General features: G+C 34.7%; 1 protein-coding gene across 4 annotated transcripts in view; it reads left to right on the top strand.

The window, feature by feature from the left end:
• Window positions 1-15,622, top strand: part of LOC125250937 (CD48 antigen-like) — a 97,850-nt gene extending 82,228 nt beyond the window's left edge. The window contains exons 1-6 of one of the 4 annotated variants that reach the window (XM_048163779.1): window positions 9,989-10,204; window positions 12,930-13,223; window positions 13,467-13,724; window positions 13,892-14,023; window positions 15,344-15,384; window positions 15,510-15,622. In XM_048163779.1, the coding sequence (XP_048019736.1) occupies window positions 10,150-10,204; window positions 12,930-13,223; window positions 13,467-13,724; window positions 13,892-14,023; window positions 15,344-15,384; window positions 15,510-15,602 (873 nt within the window). In that variant the 5' untranslated portion in view covers window positions 9,989-10,149 and the 3' untranslated portion in view covers window positions 15,603-15,622. Of the gene's footprint in view, window positions 1-6,935; window positions 7,079-9,988; window positions 10,205-12,929; window positions 13,224-13,466; window positions 13,725-13,891; window positions 14,024-15,343; window positions 15,385-15,509 lie in introns of those variants that run through there. The other 3 variants (XM_048163778.1, XM_048163776.1, XM_048163777.1) reach the window with 3 other exon arrangements.
• The last annotated feature ends 1,929 nt before the right edge of the window (window positions 15,623-17,551 follow it).

The following is a 17,551-nucleotide window of genomic DNA, read 5'->3' on the forward strand; positions in this document are numbered from 1 at the left end:
TGACTGTAAAGCTTTGGGGGTGTTGATGGACTCGATCTACTCCATCTTTGTTTTGATCATCACTCTGAATCCCATCCGGTCTTTGACAAAAATACGATTTTTCTCAGCTTTTTGCTTAAAACGTTGCTTTTTGTGAAACTTCGGTGGTCTGACGTAGAACACTGAAGCACTGCACTACATTTTTGAATAAAGTCATTATTTTTCTCTTGTTTTTGCGCGCAAAAAGTATTCTTGTCACTTCATAACATTAAGGTTGAACCACTGTAATCATGTATTTTAACAATGTCTTTAAAAGATGTAATATAAGTCTAAGGTGTCCCCTGAATGTGTCTGTGAAGTTTCAGCTCAAAATACCCCATAGATTTTTTTTTTATTCATTTTTTTAACTGCCTATTTTGGGGCATAATTGGAAATGCGGCGATTCAGGGTGTGTGGCCCTTTAAATCTGGTGCTCCACGCCCCAAGAGCTTGCGCTTGCCTTAAACAACATAAAAAAAGTTCAAACAGCTAATATAACCCTCAAAATGAATCTTTACAAAGTGTTCGTCATGCAGCATGTCTAATCGCGTAAGTACAGTGTTTGTTTTGATGTTTACATTGATTCTGAATGAGTTTGAGGCTATGCTCCATGGCTAACGGCTAATGCTACACTGTTGGAGAGATTTATAAAGAATGAAGTTGTGCATTATACAGACTGCAAGTGTTTAAAAATGAAAATAGCGACGGCTCTTGTCTCCGTGTATCTGTATTTGTAACAATCTCAAAATTATTCGTATCTGTATAGAGTGCCCCAGGGATGACGCATTTTTGTAGGCAAAACCCGGAAGCGAGTTAGCATTTTAGGACTTCCGGTTCCAACGCCGTAAAGTCTATGGGTTTTTTGAATGGGTTTTTGCTAAATCGCCTGAAATAAGGTCTGTGGTTAACAAAGCCTCTAAATACTTTCACGTTTTGATCTATGACATAAAACACACCAGTTATAACCCACTTCTGATTTTTTAAAACTTTTACTGTGTCTTAAAATCGGCGGTTGCTAACAAGTTGCTAAAAGGGACTACTTCCTTTGGCGGGGACTTTAGACGTCATCATTAAAAACGGGACATTTGCATTTCTCATGAAAAAGTGGAAAAGTATTCATAACAGCACAGATCATAATCAGCGAGCATGTTTTTAAATAAAGTTGTTTTTTAAATACAGTTTGAGGAAGCTTGGTGGTGACGACGTTGATCCGCGACTATGGTGTGCTGTAGTCCGTTTATAGCCTACTGTTAGCCTTTTATATCTGACGACTTTATTTAGGCTTCAAAATCTATAAATGTTGTGTTCACTTGTAAAGATTATCTTGATAGATAAAACGTGTAAGTGTCATAACCCTTTGTTAAACACAGAGCTTATTTTCTGCGATTTTCCAAAAGTCTATGGGAAAAATGCATAGGCTTTCAGTCGAGGGAACCCGTGCGCCACTAACTTCCGGGTTGGCCTACAAAAACGTGTCATCCCTGGGGCACTCTATTTGGATACAACTGGATGAGGGCGGGGCTTTACCTCGAACTTTGTTTGAGAAGACCTTTGTATTACTGCCTATATATTTGTTTTCTTCGCAGATATAACTAAAAATATATGCTTTCTATAACAAAAAAACAAAACATTTATTTAAATATAATTTCTAACTGTCATCGATAGTCTCGATTGGAAGTGCTTCTAGATGTCTTCGTCTGCGGACGACACGAGTTCGAATCTCAGCTCAGGGACCTTTTGTGATCGGATAAATAAATAGGCTATTTAAATATAGGCTATTCTAAATAAAACAGTAATAGTTCCTATACACAGTTTGGAAAAGTATGGAAATTGATTTAAGTAATTTTCAGGTCTGGAAAAGGATGGAAAAGGCAACAATGCAGCTTGATTTGCGCTCAGATCATTTATAGTATTTACACTCATTCACTTCACACACTCATTGCGTATTTTAGAGGTTTGTGTATAATATCGTGCTTTCCCCTGGCTCACCGGTCCCTATTCAGCTTGGAAATTTATGGAATTTGATTTAAGTAGGCTCAGGCTAATTTCCAGGTCTGGAGAAGTATGGAAAAAAAGAAAACAGCAAGGAAAAACATTTGTTTTCCTACTTAACCCTACTTACAAGTATACTTACTAAAGTATACTTAAAATATACTTGAAATTTATTTAACTATACTTAATAAAATGAACTTGAAGTATGCTATTTTTTTGTAAGGGTATACATCAGTCTTTATGTAAAATATATATAAAATATAACACGTTCATACATTCAACACTTGTGCTATTAGTAGTAGCAGTACTAGTATTATAACCATTACTATTCACACCATGTATGTGTATTTTTCCATATAGTCAAGTTTTATAGTTTCTAGTCTCATCTATATGGAGGAAAGAACTGTTTTTCAGGGATCAGTGTGAAACTCATTTCTTCCTTTTGTTATTAAATGCTGAACTAAGCAGTTTTTTGGTGAGAAATTTATGAAGAGGCTACATGGGCGTCATTTCACACATTCAACTTCCTGTTTTAAGAACACAACTTCAGCCATCTTGATGTTTGTTACAATGGCAGTAGATCATCTACTTGTATCCTTCATCCTTCTCCTCATCAATATACACTCAATTATTAAATGTGTATGAATAACTGCAATGTCTTGTTTTCTAGTGCTTTATGAAGTTTGTATAAAGCGTCATGTTCAGTCTGCTATAGTTCTGCTGCTCATGAACTGTATCTGCTCCTGATGAGACACTAAAGCACTAGAGAGGTTTTTTTTCAGGGGTTAAAACACAAAGTGATACTGATGACACTTTAGAGCCCCTTAAGTTAAACTGTTTTATTTATCAGAGATATTTTAGTTATATTTAATTAATCATAATTCATACCCATGGATTGATTCCTTCTCTCATGCTCTAGAGATTCCACATAATTAGCATAATTCTGGCTGAATTTTTATAATTTTTAATTTTTTTTTTATTTATTTTTTTTTTTTGTATGCATGTGGTGTGGAGTGTCATTACCAGTATGTCAATAATCATCAAACCTTTAATTCATAATTGGCCACATGAGAGCGATGAATAATGTATGGTGTCTTTGACTACAATATCTGTAACTCCAAAATGGAATCAGTTATTTTAATGAAATTTGGTTCTTGAATACAGAGCATCACTCTGAAATGTGTAACAAACTCAGTCAGCTGGTAAAGCTTTAAAAATGATAAAGCACTATATGACGGTTGGTACTGTTGACTTGGTGTTATTTATGCCATATATTTGACCAAGCACTGGAATTGCATTAGAGTTAAAAATCAGACTTCTGCATTTCTTTATATAATGTATATAATAATTCAATTATGAAACCTTCTCTCACACTGAAGAACATGCAGAAGACAGACAGTGGACTCTATACAGCAAAAGCAATTGGAGAATCTGAGAACAATATTGTTACATACAGAGTATCTGTTATAAGTTTGTGTGATTTAATGTTTTCCCTGCATAAAAGATAGGTCATAAGAGTAATTTGTTTTATTTTCACTTTTATATAATGTCCACACCCCATAGAAAAGAAAAATCAAAAGTGAGATCTCTTTAACATCTCAAATCTTTCTCCTAGACAAATATGAGGTTACTTTAAGATCAAATGGAGACTTTTGCTTGAGTCTCCTGCTTCTTACACTTGTCTCCTGAGACAAAAACCCTAACAGTCTCACAATGGTCTCTTTTAAAGTTGTAGAAGAGATCTCAATAACATCACACACTGTGCTCAGATTTGTCTCCTTAGAGACTCTGGTAGTCTCACATTTGCCTTCCCTAAAGATTCAGAAGATATCTCAACATCCCACACTGCGCTCAGATTTTTCTCCTAAACTAAAGACTCTGGATCTCTCATATTTTCCCCTTAAAAGTATAGGAGAGATCTCTAACATCGCACATTGTGCTCAGATTTTTTCTGTCTGAATCATTTCCAAATATAAGGGGAAATGAAACTAGATAACTGTCTAAATACAATAGCCCCATATTGAGTAATCAACATATTGAGTAATCAACGAACTAATAAACCCATGATTTTGACAAATCTGGCATTACCTAGTAACAGAAGGGTTTGACACATGAAGAACCAATCATATTGTAGAATGATTTGCCATGCTCCTATATAAACTGTTGTATTCTTTTTCCGGTGGGATTCTCTGGTCCTCTGGCCATGATTAAAGCATATTCAAAGGCAATGTATATAGTCTGTCTAGGGAGTTAGTTAGGGAACTAACTAACAAGGCACTAAAGACCTTATTCCCAAGTGATAGTGTTCAAGCAGGCTGAGATGTTGACCGACTCAAAGCCAGACTGTCGAATGTTCAGGTGTCGACTGGAGACACCCCAGGTAAACTTGGGGTTAAGTCAGGTGCGTAGGGGATAATCTACCACACTAGCTAAGGAGAAAAGTCTGAGCATAGTGTGTGATGTGATCTCTTCAAAAACTTTAAAAGAGACCATTGTGAGACTGTTAGAGTTTTTGTCTCAGAACAGCAAAATTGTACAAGACAAATGTTAAATGGAGAAAAACAACCAACCATGAAGCATTGGTACACTAGTATTACATTTGTTAAAAGAAAATATTTATTTTAAGTCTAAACATCTTACACTTGTCTTATCTTATGCTGGGCACTGAAGTAACTCTTTATATTCTGAAATGTATAGTGCTATTTAAATGATAGTTTCAGTATTTACAATAGTAGTAAAAATTTAAAATTTAACATGTTTCTCCTAAAATAAAGACATCTGGGGCCGGTTGCAAAAACGTCTCAGGTTACGCATATAACCATGCATGGCTCCCTGAGAATAGGGAATGAGATGCTGTGTCCCCTAGGGGTCGCTATGGGGAATGCCTCCAGCATGACTGGTGTTTAAAGTCAGGCTTCCCCCTAAAAGTTGACTAACCATTAGTCGACGAGAAGAGTCTTAGTTGACCCAAATTGTATTAATCGCTTAGTCACAGGGGGAAAAAATCCACAGAAAGTGGATAAAAATAAAGTAAAAAATAACAACAATTACTACACTCTTCTCTCTCTTTCCTAGAATTAGAAACGTACATAATCACAATAGTGATATTTGAGCCAACAAGAGGAGCCAAAAAAGGAAACTTCCTGTTCGACTCGTCCCTGCTTTGTCTACAATCCTAGAGCTTTTCATTGAGAAATACTCTCTATAGCGTCAGGAGACCCATGCAATGTGCACATTCTGCTCACTCAGGATCTAAACATGTGTGCTGCATTCCTCATGTACAGACAGTCTCCCAAAGATAAGAAAAAGGATGATGTCTTCTTCTTTTTCTCATTCTAAAGAGGATGATACAGATGCCCTTTATGCTCGCAGTTGCACCAGTGGTGACGTCATAGGCTGCCGCCTGCCAATGTCAAGTTCATTGTAGTGTTTTCCCTGCATCTCAATCAGCTCCATAGCTTCCTAGGTCGTGAATCAGTATATCGTGTAAATTAATGTGGCCGACTCCCTGATCAGTGCCCTGTCTACTGAACTAGGGAGCTGATTGAGACACGCTTCAGACACCAGTCATTCTCCATAGCAGGTGAGGGGACGTGGCATGACTTCTCTTTTGAAAGGGAACTTTGTCTTAAAAGTTAGACATCTAATTTTTAATTTTTAAAAACAGCTACATAAAAAGGTAGATCTGTTTAATTTGTATTGGAAAAGTAAGACTGATTGCCCTTTGGTTAACTGCTACTTAATCAAACTAGTTCTTAAAATAATATGCAACTCTGCTAAGTTTATGCAGCTGGCACCAGAAGACAAAGCTGATACCTAAATGAGACATAAAAGAGAATAATCAGCCCTTCCTGAGCTTAGAGAAATCTCTGTCAATAGCCTTGTGGGCAGCACATCAACATTGAGGCACAGCAACACCTCAAACAGCACAAGTTCGAGTCACAACCAAAGGTACTTTCCTTCTCACCTCTCTGAAACCAGCTTGTGACACAGTTTTCTTTATAATTCATCAGGTTTTTCCTGCAACTTTAATTAAATCAAAAACCACATTGGAGTCCTTTACGCAAACATTTACATAATACAGATAAATATAATGTGGTCAAAGAAATATTTTTTGGGTAGAGGAAAACTCGAAGGAAAGGAAAACTCGACTCACAAACAAACAGAAAGTGATGTGCAAATACAAAGGTCAGTTTGAGCGAAAACACAGAGGAGTAACAAATATATGTCTATTGTTTCACAAATATAAATAAATGAGTCTACATCATATTTCACAAATAAATACAAATCATCCTACAAATGGCATGTAACCTTTGAACAAATACCAAATCTACTGCATACAAATGCACACCTGTCTGATACGATTGTAAGACACTTGCCTTTTTTTATGAGGAGGCAGATTTTTTCACAAATGCAGTTGAGCAACTTCCTCTTCCAAAACAGCAGATGGCGCTTTGCTAAGGGTCAATTTATGCTAGTCTCCTGAGAGAACATATTTATAACAATAATAATAAACTTTGTTTTATAGCACCTTTAAAAGTTGCACCTCAAAGCGCTTTACAAGAACATACAAATAAAATACAATTCAATAGGGGAAATAAAAGATAGAAACATACATAAAAACACATTTCAAGACATATATAGTTAAATATAAAACAAAATAATCACGTTTAGAAAATAAGTTTACAGCCGATGAAAAATGAGCAGTGAACAGATGAGTTGAGACTAGTGTAAATTGACCCATAGCAAAGCGCCATCTGCTGTTTTGGAAGAGGAAGTTGCTCAACTGCATTTGTAATGCAATATTGTATTGCATTACTTTTAAAAGTAACTTTCCCCAACACTGCTGACAGCAATCAAATGCAAACTAACATGATCCAACACAAGCTGTAATCTGTGAAATAAAGCTCCATTCTGACTCTCAGGTGTCAAACAGAGTGATGATACAGACTACGATGATGTTGTGGTTAGATTCAAATGTCTGTTCATCTCTATTCCTGCAGACGTCACCGATTATGTCATGTCTGTTATACTGTATGTTCCCTATGTCTAGGACTTTTGTATTACTTCCTGTCCCAATTGCCATGTTTGTAGCCCTTTGTAGGGTTCCCTGTTGATTTGTTTGATTGTTCCTAGATGAGTCTTGTTAGTTTAGCCCTTGTGCTTTCTTTGTTCTTGTCAGTTGTTGAATGTATTGTGATGTTTGTGGTCACTGTGTTTCTCTGTTTTGGTTTTACTTTTTTATTGAATTCATTCCTGCACCTATCCTCCATTTTCATCTGCATTCCTAGCTCCCTAGTTTACAATGCCACCCAATACTGAATATTAACTGTTAACACATTCTGTGATGTTTGATTTATTTCTCTTCAGACTCTGATGCAGAAGAGGACAGAAGATACCTGGACCACCATCATCTACTGTACAGCAAACACCTTCATCTGCTCATGACTGCTGAAGATCAGACTCAACTGGAATAAAACACTTTGATGATTGACTGGACTCACAAATGGAGTTTAACCTTTGATGCACAACATGGGTCAAAAATGACCCGGCTGAGTTTTTATTTTCTATATCTTTGCAAGAAATGAATTTCATCATTCAGTATTCCAGGTATTCCTCAATTAACTTCTTTTTGATCATCACAAATCCTCATTTTAATTTTTTTTTTCTTACTTTTTGAATAAAAATCATTTTTGTATCACTACCCTTCTAATGCGCAACATGGGTCAAAAATGACCCGTATTCATTTCCTATGTAATTTAAATCATGACTGAGTGTTTCTTCGCTGAATCTTTGAAAGAAATGTATTCTGTCATTTATTTATTCCAGGTATTTATTAAATATCTTGTTTTTGATTTTCTACAAATAATTGTTTATTTTTTATTTCTTACTTTATAAACAAACACAGTTTCTACATCAATTTTACACACATGGGTCAAAAATGACCCATATAGAAATCTTTAATATTTGCAAATTTTTGCAAGTAGGAACATATTTACTGCAGACAACTGTTCATCTGCCACACGTTTCACATCTTAACAAGGCTACTTTTGTATATTTGATGGATGCAAGTCTTATTATATTTAATATATTAGGCTATATATTTCATAATTTTTTATTTTTTGTCATAAATCAATGCAATTGGTCACCCTTTAAATCTGTCAGTGTTCCTGAAAAGTAACAGTTTTGGACATATACAACATGGGTCTAAAGTGACCTGAATGAGTTATTTTCTATATCGATATATTACAATAAATTAATTTCATCATTCATTATTCCAGGTATTACTCAATAAACAAATCCTTATTTAAATTTTTCCTTTCTTTTTGAATTAAATTTTTTTTGTGTCATTATCTTTCTAAAGGCCAAAGTATACTTCATGTTTTATGCATATATGAGGGTCAGCATACAGATTTTTGTAACTTTTTATAATTTCCACCAGATTTCTGTAACTGTGTATGTGCAACCTGTGTATGTGTTCGACTGTGCACAAAGTATACTTTCAACTTTTTTTTACAGTGATGTCATCATCCACCATCCATCAGCCGCTAACACTCTAGATAAAGAAAATTAAAAGCACAAGAATATTCAAATATTCAAATTCAAATACACTTATTATATATTTTCACTGTTGGACAGAAACCTTGTTCAAAACTGTTACTTTTTAGGAACACTGATAGATGTAAAAGGTGACCAGTAGCATTGGTTTATGACAAAAAAATAAAGATTATGAAATATAATATATAGCCTATTAAATATAATATGACTTTCATCCATCAAATATACAAAAGCAGCCATGTTGAGACGTGAAATGTGTGGTGGATGAATAGTTGTCTGCAGTAAATATGTTCCTACTTGCGAAAATTTGCAATGGTTTCTAATATGGGTCATTTTTGACCCATGTATGTAAAATTGATGTAGAAATACAAAAGCTATGATTTGTGAAAATCAAAAACAAGATATTTAAGGAATACCTGGAATAAATAAATGACAAATTACATTTCTTTCAAAGATTCAGCGAAGAAACACTCAGTCATGATTGAAATGACACAGGAAATGAATACGGGTCATTTTTGACCCATGTGTGTAAAATTGATGTAGACATACAAAAACTGTGTTTGTTTATAAAGTAAGAAAGAAAAAATGAACATAATGATTTTTGACAATCAAAAACAAGATATTTAAAGAATACCTGGAATAAATGAATGATAAAATACATTTATTTCAAAGATTCAGCAAAGAAACACTCAACCATGATTGAAATTACATAGGAAATGAATACGGGTCATTTTTGACCCATGTTGCGCATTAGAAGGGGTTTTCATAGCTTGCGCATCAAAGGGTTAAAGTCTTCATTTAACTCTCTGACTTTCTTTCAGTAACCTGTTCTGTCTTTTGCTCTGTTGTTGTGTTGTCAGTGTCCTTTTTGCTCTGTGATGTATTTTTCACTGCATAAGAACATGATGTGTGGCGTGAGAACCCATGGCTTGTCGGACGTAGCAACAGTACCTAAGGAGGGCGGGTCTTTGCGAATGGTCAGTTGTTGTAATACTAAAGAATAAATTAAATTGAAATAAATTTAATTAAAGATGCTGGTGTAGTTACACCTTCTACCTGCAGGGCCTAACAGGAACATGTTAACCAGATAAACTGTCTCTTTTAAAACTCAACTAGAACAATGTCAATTTAACATTCATGTAGTTACTCATTTAGATTTGTTCAGTTTATTGTTGGACGCTGCAGTGTTTTCTGTCACTGGTTCAAACTAATGTCTGTTTTCAGTTTTTTCATAGTTATAGTCTCATATGGAGGTAAGAGGCTGTTTCTCAAGGAACAATGTGATACAGTGATTTTCCTCCTCTTACTGTTATTAAAGGGACGTAACTTGCTTAAATTGTAAACATATCTTGCTTTATTTATTTATTTATTTATTTATTTATTTTTTGTTTTGGAAGCATTACATGTATGGAATGTAACTAATCTAACTAAACTAATAATTGTCCAGCTAGCAGAGGATCATGACAAAACCTGAACTGAGCTGTTCATGGAGGAGTTATAAAGAGGCTACATGGGTGTCATTTCACACATTCAACTTCCTGCTTTAAGAACACAACTTCAGCCATCTTGACGTTTGTTACAATGGCAGTAGATCATCTGCTCACATCCTTCATCCTCCTCCTCATCAGTAACACAGGTAATACAGTCAATTATTAAATGTGTATAAATAACTGAAATGTCTTGTTTTCAAATGCTTCATCTATAATGATGTTTGTATATATCATCATGTTCAGTCTGCTATAGTTCTGCTGCTCATGAACGGTTTCTGCTCCTGATGACAAACTAAAGCACTAGAGAGAAAGAGTGGATCGTTTCTAACATTACTGTGTAAAAGATACATTTCTGTTACATTAGAGAAAGAAAAGCATGTCTGAATCTTTTAACACTTTTTTATATATATATATGTCATGCCCAAAATTATTCATACCCTTGGTAAATATGACCAAAGAAGGCTGTGAAAATAAATATGCATCGTTAATACTTTTGATCTTTTATTTAAAAATTTTACAAAAATCCAACCTTTCATTGGAGAATAATACTTTTAAATAGGGGGGAAATCTCATTATGACAGAAATGTTTTTCTCTAAAACACATTGCTCACAATTAATCATATCCTTTTATTCAATACTTTCTGCAACCTCCTTTTGCCAAAATAACAGCTCTGACTCTTCTTCTATAATGCCTGATGAGTTTGGAGAACACCTGACGAGAGATCAGAGATCATTCCTTCATGCACAATCTCTCCAGATCCTTCAGATTCCAGCTGCATGTTGGTGCTTCTTCTCTTCAGTTCACTCCACTCATTTTCTTTAGGGTTCAGGTCAGGGGACTGAGATGGTCATGGCAGAAGCTTCATTTTGTGTTCAGTGACCCATTTTTGTGTTGGTTTTGATGTTTGTTTTGGATCATTGTCCTGATGGAAGATCCAACCACATCCCATTATAAGACTTCTAACTTCTAAAAAGCAAATTTTTTTTTGCTTCATCTGACTTTATAACCCATCCCGTTTGAAGTTCCAGTAGTGTCAGTTACTTTTCAAATGTTTTATGGTCAGATGAAAAAAAATGCTTTTTTAGCAGCAAACACTTAAGATGGGTTTGGTGCACACAGGGGTAAAAAGTGCCCCATGTGTACAATGAAATATACTGCTGTATCTTTAATGTTGTGGGCTTATTTTTCTGCTGGAGGTCCTGCACATCTTGTTCAGATACATGGTATCATGGATTCTTTCAAATACCAACAGATAAAAAATCAAAACCTGACTGTCCCTGTTAGAAGTCTTATAATGGGATGTGGTTGGATCTTCCATCAGGACAATGATCCAAAACAAACATCAAAACCAACACAAAAATGGGTCATTGAACACAAAACCAAGCTTCTGCCCTGGCCATCTCAGTCCCCTGACCTGAACCCTAAAGAAAATGAGTGGAGTGAACTGAAGAGAAGAAGCACCAACATGCAGCTGGAATCTGAAGGATCTGGAGAGATTCTGTATGAAGGAATGGTCTCTGATCTCTTGTCAGGTGTTCTCCAAACTCATCAGGCATTATAGGTGAAGACTCAGAGCTGTTATCGTGGGAAAAGGAGGTTGTAAAAAGTATTGAATAAAAGGGTATGATTAATTGTGAGCAGTGTGTATTAGAGAAAAACATTTCTCTCATAATGAGATTTTCCCCCCATTTAAAATTATTATTCTCCAATGAAAGGTTGGATTTTTGTAAATTTTTTAAATAAAAGATCAAAAGTATTAATGATGCAGATTTATTTTCACAGCCTTCTTTGGTCATATTTACCAAGGATATGAATAATTTTGGGCATGACTAATATATATATATATATAAGTTATATAAGTTTGTAGAGTATCAGCTAGTTTAATATAAAATTGAGTAACTTTAGAGGCTCTAGCACCAGCAGTATCACTTTGTGCAAACCATGGCTTCACAGTGAATTTAGAACAGCTAAGGGTGTTTAAGGCACTCCACTCTGCATTGTGCATAACAACGCTGCTTAGCTGTTATAAATTCACTGTAAACCACGGCTTCTTGGGGCTTGTTCCTTTATTTTTATATCCATGGATTCTTGTCTCCTGCTCTACAGATCCCACATACCTCTACTGTACATTTCCTGCATGTTTGGATCTTTTTTTTCTTTTTCTTTTTCTTTTTCTTTTTTTTGAACTAAGTAATCAATTACTAAAATTTAATTACTTTTCCTGAGAAAAAAGTAAATTAAGGGATAAATTAATTAATGGATCTGTAATTTAATTACAATTACTTCTGATGAAATTGCACTAAATACTATAGACTATAGAACAATTCTAAAACAATAGTTTTAATATCTAATGTTAAAATGTAAGATTTTAATAAAAACCTTTTCCCTTTAAATGCTTTGGTCAGACAAGAATAATTTATGCTATTTCATATTGTTTATTTGAAAGAATTAAAAGAGCAGTTTCATGTCTAATCTTGCATTATTCATGAAATTTAAAAAGTAATTAGTAATAATTAATGCAATACTTTTTAGAAAGAGAAAAATTAGTACAGTAATCTAATTACACTGTTGAAGATGCAAGTAATTAATAAATTTTTTGGAGTAACTCATCCAACAATGGTGTTAATACATATCAACAACTACAATAACAATTAGCCTAACTATTCAGTAAATTAACTGATTGCCAATGTTAAAGTGACATGATGATGACAGATGACAGGATATAATACTTTGAATGGAAACAATACTTTTTTTTCTTTATGAACCTTGTTTATTTAATCAAATGTAAGTGTGAGCTGATGATGGAGTAAGATGAAGGTGTAAAATGGATCCAAATCCAAAAGTTGAACTGTGTGTTTCTCTCTCCTCAGGGTTCAGTGCTGAGATCTCTGTGTTTGTTCAGACGGGAGATTCTGTTCAACTGGATATACAGACACATGAACTACCGTTCTTGTACTGGGACAAAGACAATTCAAGAAAAATAGTTACTTATATAAGTCAAATAAAAGAAGCAATATATGACACTTCTTACAAGAAGAGAGTGAATTTCAACAATGAAACCTTCTCTCTCACACTGAAGAACATGCAGAAGACAGACAGTGGACTCTACAGAGCAAGAACAGTAGGAGATACATATGTTGCTGCATACAGAGTATCTGTTATAGGTGAGTTTATTTTCTTTGTGGGATGTAATTTGTTCCTGCATAAAAGAAAAATCACAAGAGCAATTTGTTCACTTTTTAATTTATGTTATATATAATCTATGATTTTATTTGCTACTGCAACAATTGCAAAACAAAGTGTTGCTCATATAATATTCATTTATATTTACACTAATGCAGTGTTTCGTTTAGATTTGAATGTATCACTGTGAATGTGATTGATTTTGTAGTAAATGTGTGTTTCAGATGCTGTGGAGGCTCCTGTTCTGACTGTAAACTCAAACTGGTCCAGCAGTGACTCCTGTACTGTGAACTTCACATGCAGAGCTCATGACCTCATGATTCACTCCAGCTATCAGAACAACAGATGCTCTCCAGAGGAAGTGACATCACATGAGATCTACACTCTCATCCTGAACTGCAGTGAGGAATCCATCATCTGTAAGCATAGCAACCCAGTTAGCAGCAAAAAAGACAGAATAGAGATTAAACAGATCTGTGGAGGTAAATATCTGCTTCTATTCAAGAAGTGTGTGTGTGTTCTTTATTCTCACAAACTGCTTTTAGTTTACAAATTGCAAGCGGCATGGTATTTATATAGATAATTAAGTGACTGTAAAGTTTAGTAAGAATAAACTAATTACTGCAGTTCTTCATCTTTTACTTTTCAGAGAATGAAAGACTTCTAATCCCATCCTCCTACAGTTCATCTTACATACATGTGCTCATTATTGTGTTTGGTGTTGTGGGAGTGATAGTGTTTAGTGGTTTGGTCCTTTTCTGTTGCTGCAAGAATAATAAAGGTATGTCCATCTCTCAAATATTGAAAAAAAAAAAATGTTAGTACTAAAAATTGTTAGAATATGGAAATTACCATGATTGAACATTCAATTATTATTATTATTATTAATTATTACTATAAAATTTCTGTTTATAGATCATTTTCCTTCTGGTGCATAACACAAAACCTCTTGGAATTCCCCTAAATGCACAAACTGATCTTGTTTTCAAAAGAGATTTAACCCTCTACTGCACACATGTTGATGGCACATGAAAAAAAAAAAAATATTCCACATAATTTTTTGGTTAATTTGGGAACATTTTATTGATTAAAAAATTTTTTTTTCATCAAAATCAATTTTTTTTTTTTTTAAATTCAGGAAATCATTAAGTAAAAAGGTAAAAACACTTGAAAGACATTGATATATTGAATTTGATACATGCATAGGTCTGTATCATGTAGTGTGCTATGCAATATAATGTACTTCATGTAATAAGATTTCACTGCGTACGAAACTTCAAAAAGCACTTCTTCTCTGCTGTGATATAGTGGTGTATGTTACAATTTTTGCACATCACTTTGGGTGTTCCTGCGCACCCAGGAACCTTGCATCTTCCCTTCTTATAATACATTGTTGCCAATGTGAGGTATTGTCTAAAACCTCCTCGAAAAGCACATCCTCCCCTTATCGCACAACGTTGCCCTGAGGCAACGAAAAGAAAAACTGAATTTCTGAACATGCAAAATAAAAAAAACTTCATAAAACCTGACAAAAGGCTTCTCTACACCTTCAAACACACACACATATTTTTTATGTACAGTTCATGTCGTTTTAAATAAGATTACTAAAGCAAATAATATTGCCACCTTCTCACACCATGTGCTTCTGTGACCACGTTTCAGAACAGGACGTCCCACCTATTAATGGTGCTTGATATTGACTCCAACACCTTACTGAACTGTTCTTTGGTACTTTCTCAACCTTTCTAATTGGTTGTTATCATTTAAAGAAAAATTTACTAAACATAGGGCTTAAGAAAACTTTTCGTTGCCCGAGGGCAACGCTGTGCTGTAGAGGGTTCATTTGTAAATTTTTAGTGGTGTTCTGACTTGAACACTCAACACATTATTAAGAATTTCATACATGTTGCAATAACTTAAGCTTTGAAAAAACTCAACACAATGTCTAACATGCCCTTTTATAGTAATATCAGTCTAATGAATCCAGAACAGTCAGTCTGATACATGAGAGAAATCAAACATCTGACAGCGATCAAACACAAAGAAACATGTTTCCACACAAGCTGTAATCTGTGAAATAAAGCTCCATTCTGACTCTCAGGTGTCAAACAGAGTGATGATACAGACTACGATGATGTTGAGGTGAGATTCAAATGTCTGTTCATCTCTATTCCTGCAGACGTCACAGATTATTAATGTCATGTCAGCCAATACTGAATATTAACTGTGTTTCACATTCTGTGATGGTTTGATTTATTTCTCTTCAGACTCTGATGCAGAAGATGACAGGAGATACCTGGACCACCATCATCTACTGTACAGTAGGACACCAAACACCTTCATCTGCTCATGACTGCTGAAGATCAGACTCAACTGGATACAAAGACTTTGATGATTGACTGGACTCACAAACTGAGCTTACAGTCTTCATTTAACTCTCTGACTTCATGACTCTTGTGTAAGTGTACAGATACTCTTACTGCTGTGGATGAATGTTAGTCTGTTACTGCAGATGTTTTGAATGAGTGCTTCTCTGATTTCCTCATGTTTTTTGCTTTTTGAATTTGTTTGCTGCCTTTCTTGACCAGGTCCCTGTTGAACAAGAGATTTTAAAATCTCAGTGGGACTAGGACTATAATCTGTGTGTGTGTGTGTGTGTGTGTGTGTGTGTGTATGTGTGTTTAACCCCTTCATTGTGATTTATTTATTTTTTATTTTTTTGCATTGTGGCTGATTTTATATTGTACCCAAATTCTCCAAATAAAAGCTATATGTATTTTTTCATATTTCCTATTCTTTTCCTACATTTTTTTTTTTGGATGTTTCATTCATTGTCGTGCAACGTTCTGTAATAAATACTATTAGAAAAACCATTTTGAGTATATTAATTGGAAATTGACTAATAATAACAAATACTGTGTCAACAACAAAGTTAATGAAATATACTTCAAAATTATACATATCATTTATTGAACAAACTAATTCCTAAAAAGATATAAATATTTCTGAATCTTGTGTATTCTGTAATATGGATACGTTTATTGGAAATTAACAGAGAGAAGAGATTATATTTTTTATTATGGCAAAAAGATATAGACAAGAGTCATATTTTTATTTTAAATCTTATAATATTGCTTGGTAAGGTTTGCATACACAAATATAAATGGTCTCAAAGGAAACCCAATATCACCCATTTCAAAACTGACATGAAGATTTATTTTGAAACTCTACAAGGACTTTCAAGCTGTCATTGATTCCCCACAGAGACAAAAACAAATATAGATAAGGTGTTTGTTTATGTCTGCAAATGGTGTTTGACTGCAACACTTCAAACCACACACACCACGTGTGTTAGTGTGGTGAGACTGAGTCCTTCCTTCTGTGTTCTGCTTCAGCTTTGGCAACAGGCATTATCAGCTTGTGTGTGTAGAGATGTTGGATAAATAGTACAAAAACCTTCCAGTGGAGACATTTGGCAATGTCCTTATTTGAAAAAAGAGTTAAAAGATATATTTAGTTTTCAGTAATTATAATAGCTATAACAGAAGTCTATGGTATGCGCTCAGATCTGTAATTGTGTGTATCAGAGAGTCTGGCTCAGTTCAGTGCATTAAAGATGCTAAAGAGGATGTTTTGTTTTATAAATTTTTGCAATATTACTTGAAACTGTCTTTACTAACTGATAAAAGACTATTTATTAGGTGCACTGAAAGGAATAATATTAATATACATCATCTGTGCACGAGGTAGGGCCTTAAAAACATCAGCCAATGATGATCGCGTAAACGATTAGCCCTCTGGCTTGTCAATCACTGCCGTGACGTTCCTTGTGAGAGACGTGCGCGGCTGCGCGCTCCAGTAATTTTCCACACTCCACAGGCGCCGCATGCAATGTTTTTGTCAGGAGACAGGAGTAACAACTGCAGATTATGAGTTACCTGCGGTGAGTCCGACATAATGAATCCACTAACATGACACAGCGAATGCCGGTGGTAAACACTCATGTTCCAATAGTTTTGGGAGGCGTTCCTTCGAAGGAGGGGGGGTTGTTCTTACGCATGCGCTCATTTCAAAAACTCAGTAACAGTCTTTGGTTTCTCAGTCGACGAAAAGATCCTCTTTAGCACCTTTAACAGTGATTGTTCATACAGAGATCACACTGCATTCAATATCTGTGCTACTGTAAATCTTTATTACTATTATTATATAACCAGTACTAATCACATTATGCTTAATATTTTTCCATATCTAGTATGTTCTAAGGCATGTTTTCTGTGGCTTTTATGCGATCATTGGTATGATCAACTTT

This window comes from Megalobrama amblycephala, linkage group LG17, assembly GCF_018812025.1.
Source record: "Megalobrama amblycephala isolate DHTTF-2021 linkage group LG17, ASM1881202v1, whole genome shotgun sequence".
Lineage (NCBI taxonomy): Eukaryota > Metazoa > Chordata > Actinopteri > Cypriniformes > Xenocyprididae > Megalobrama > Megalobrama amblycephala.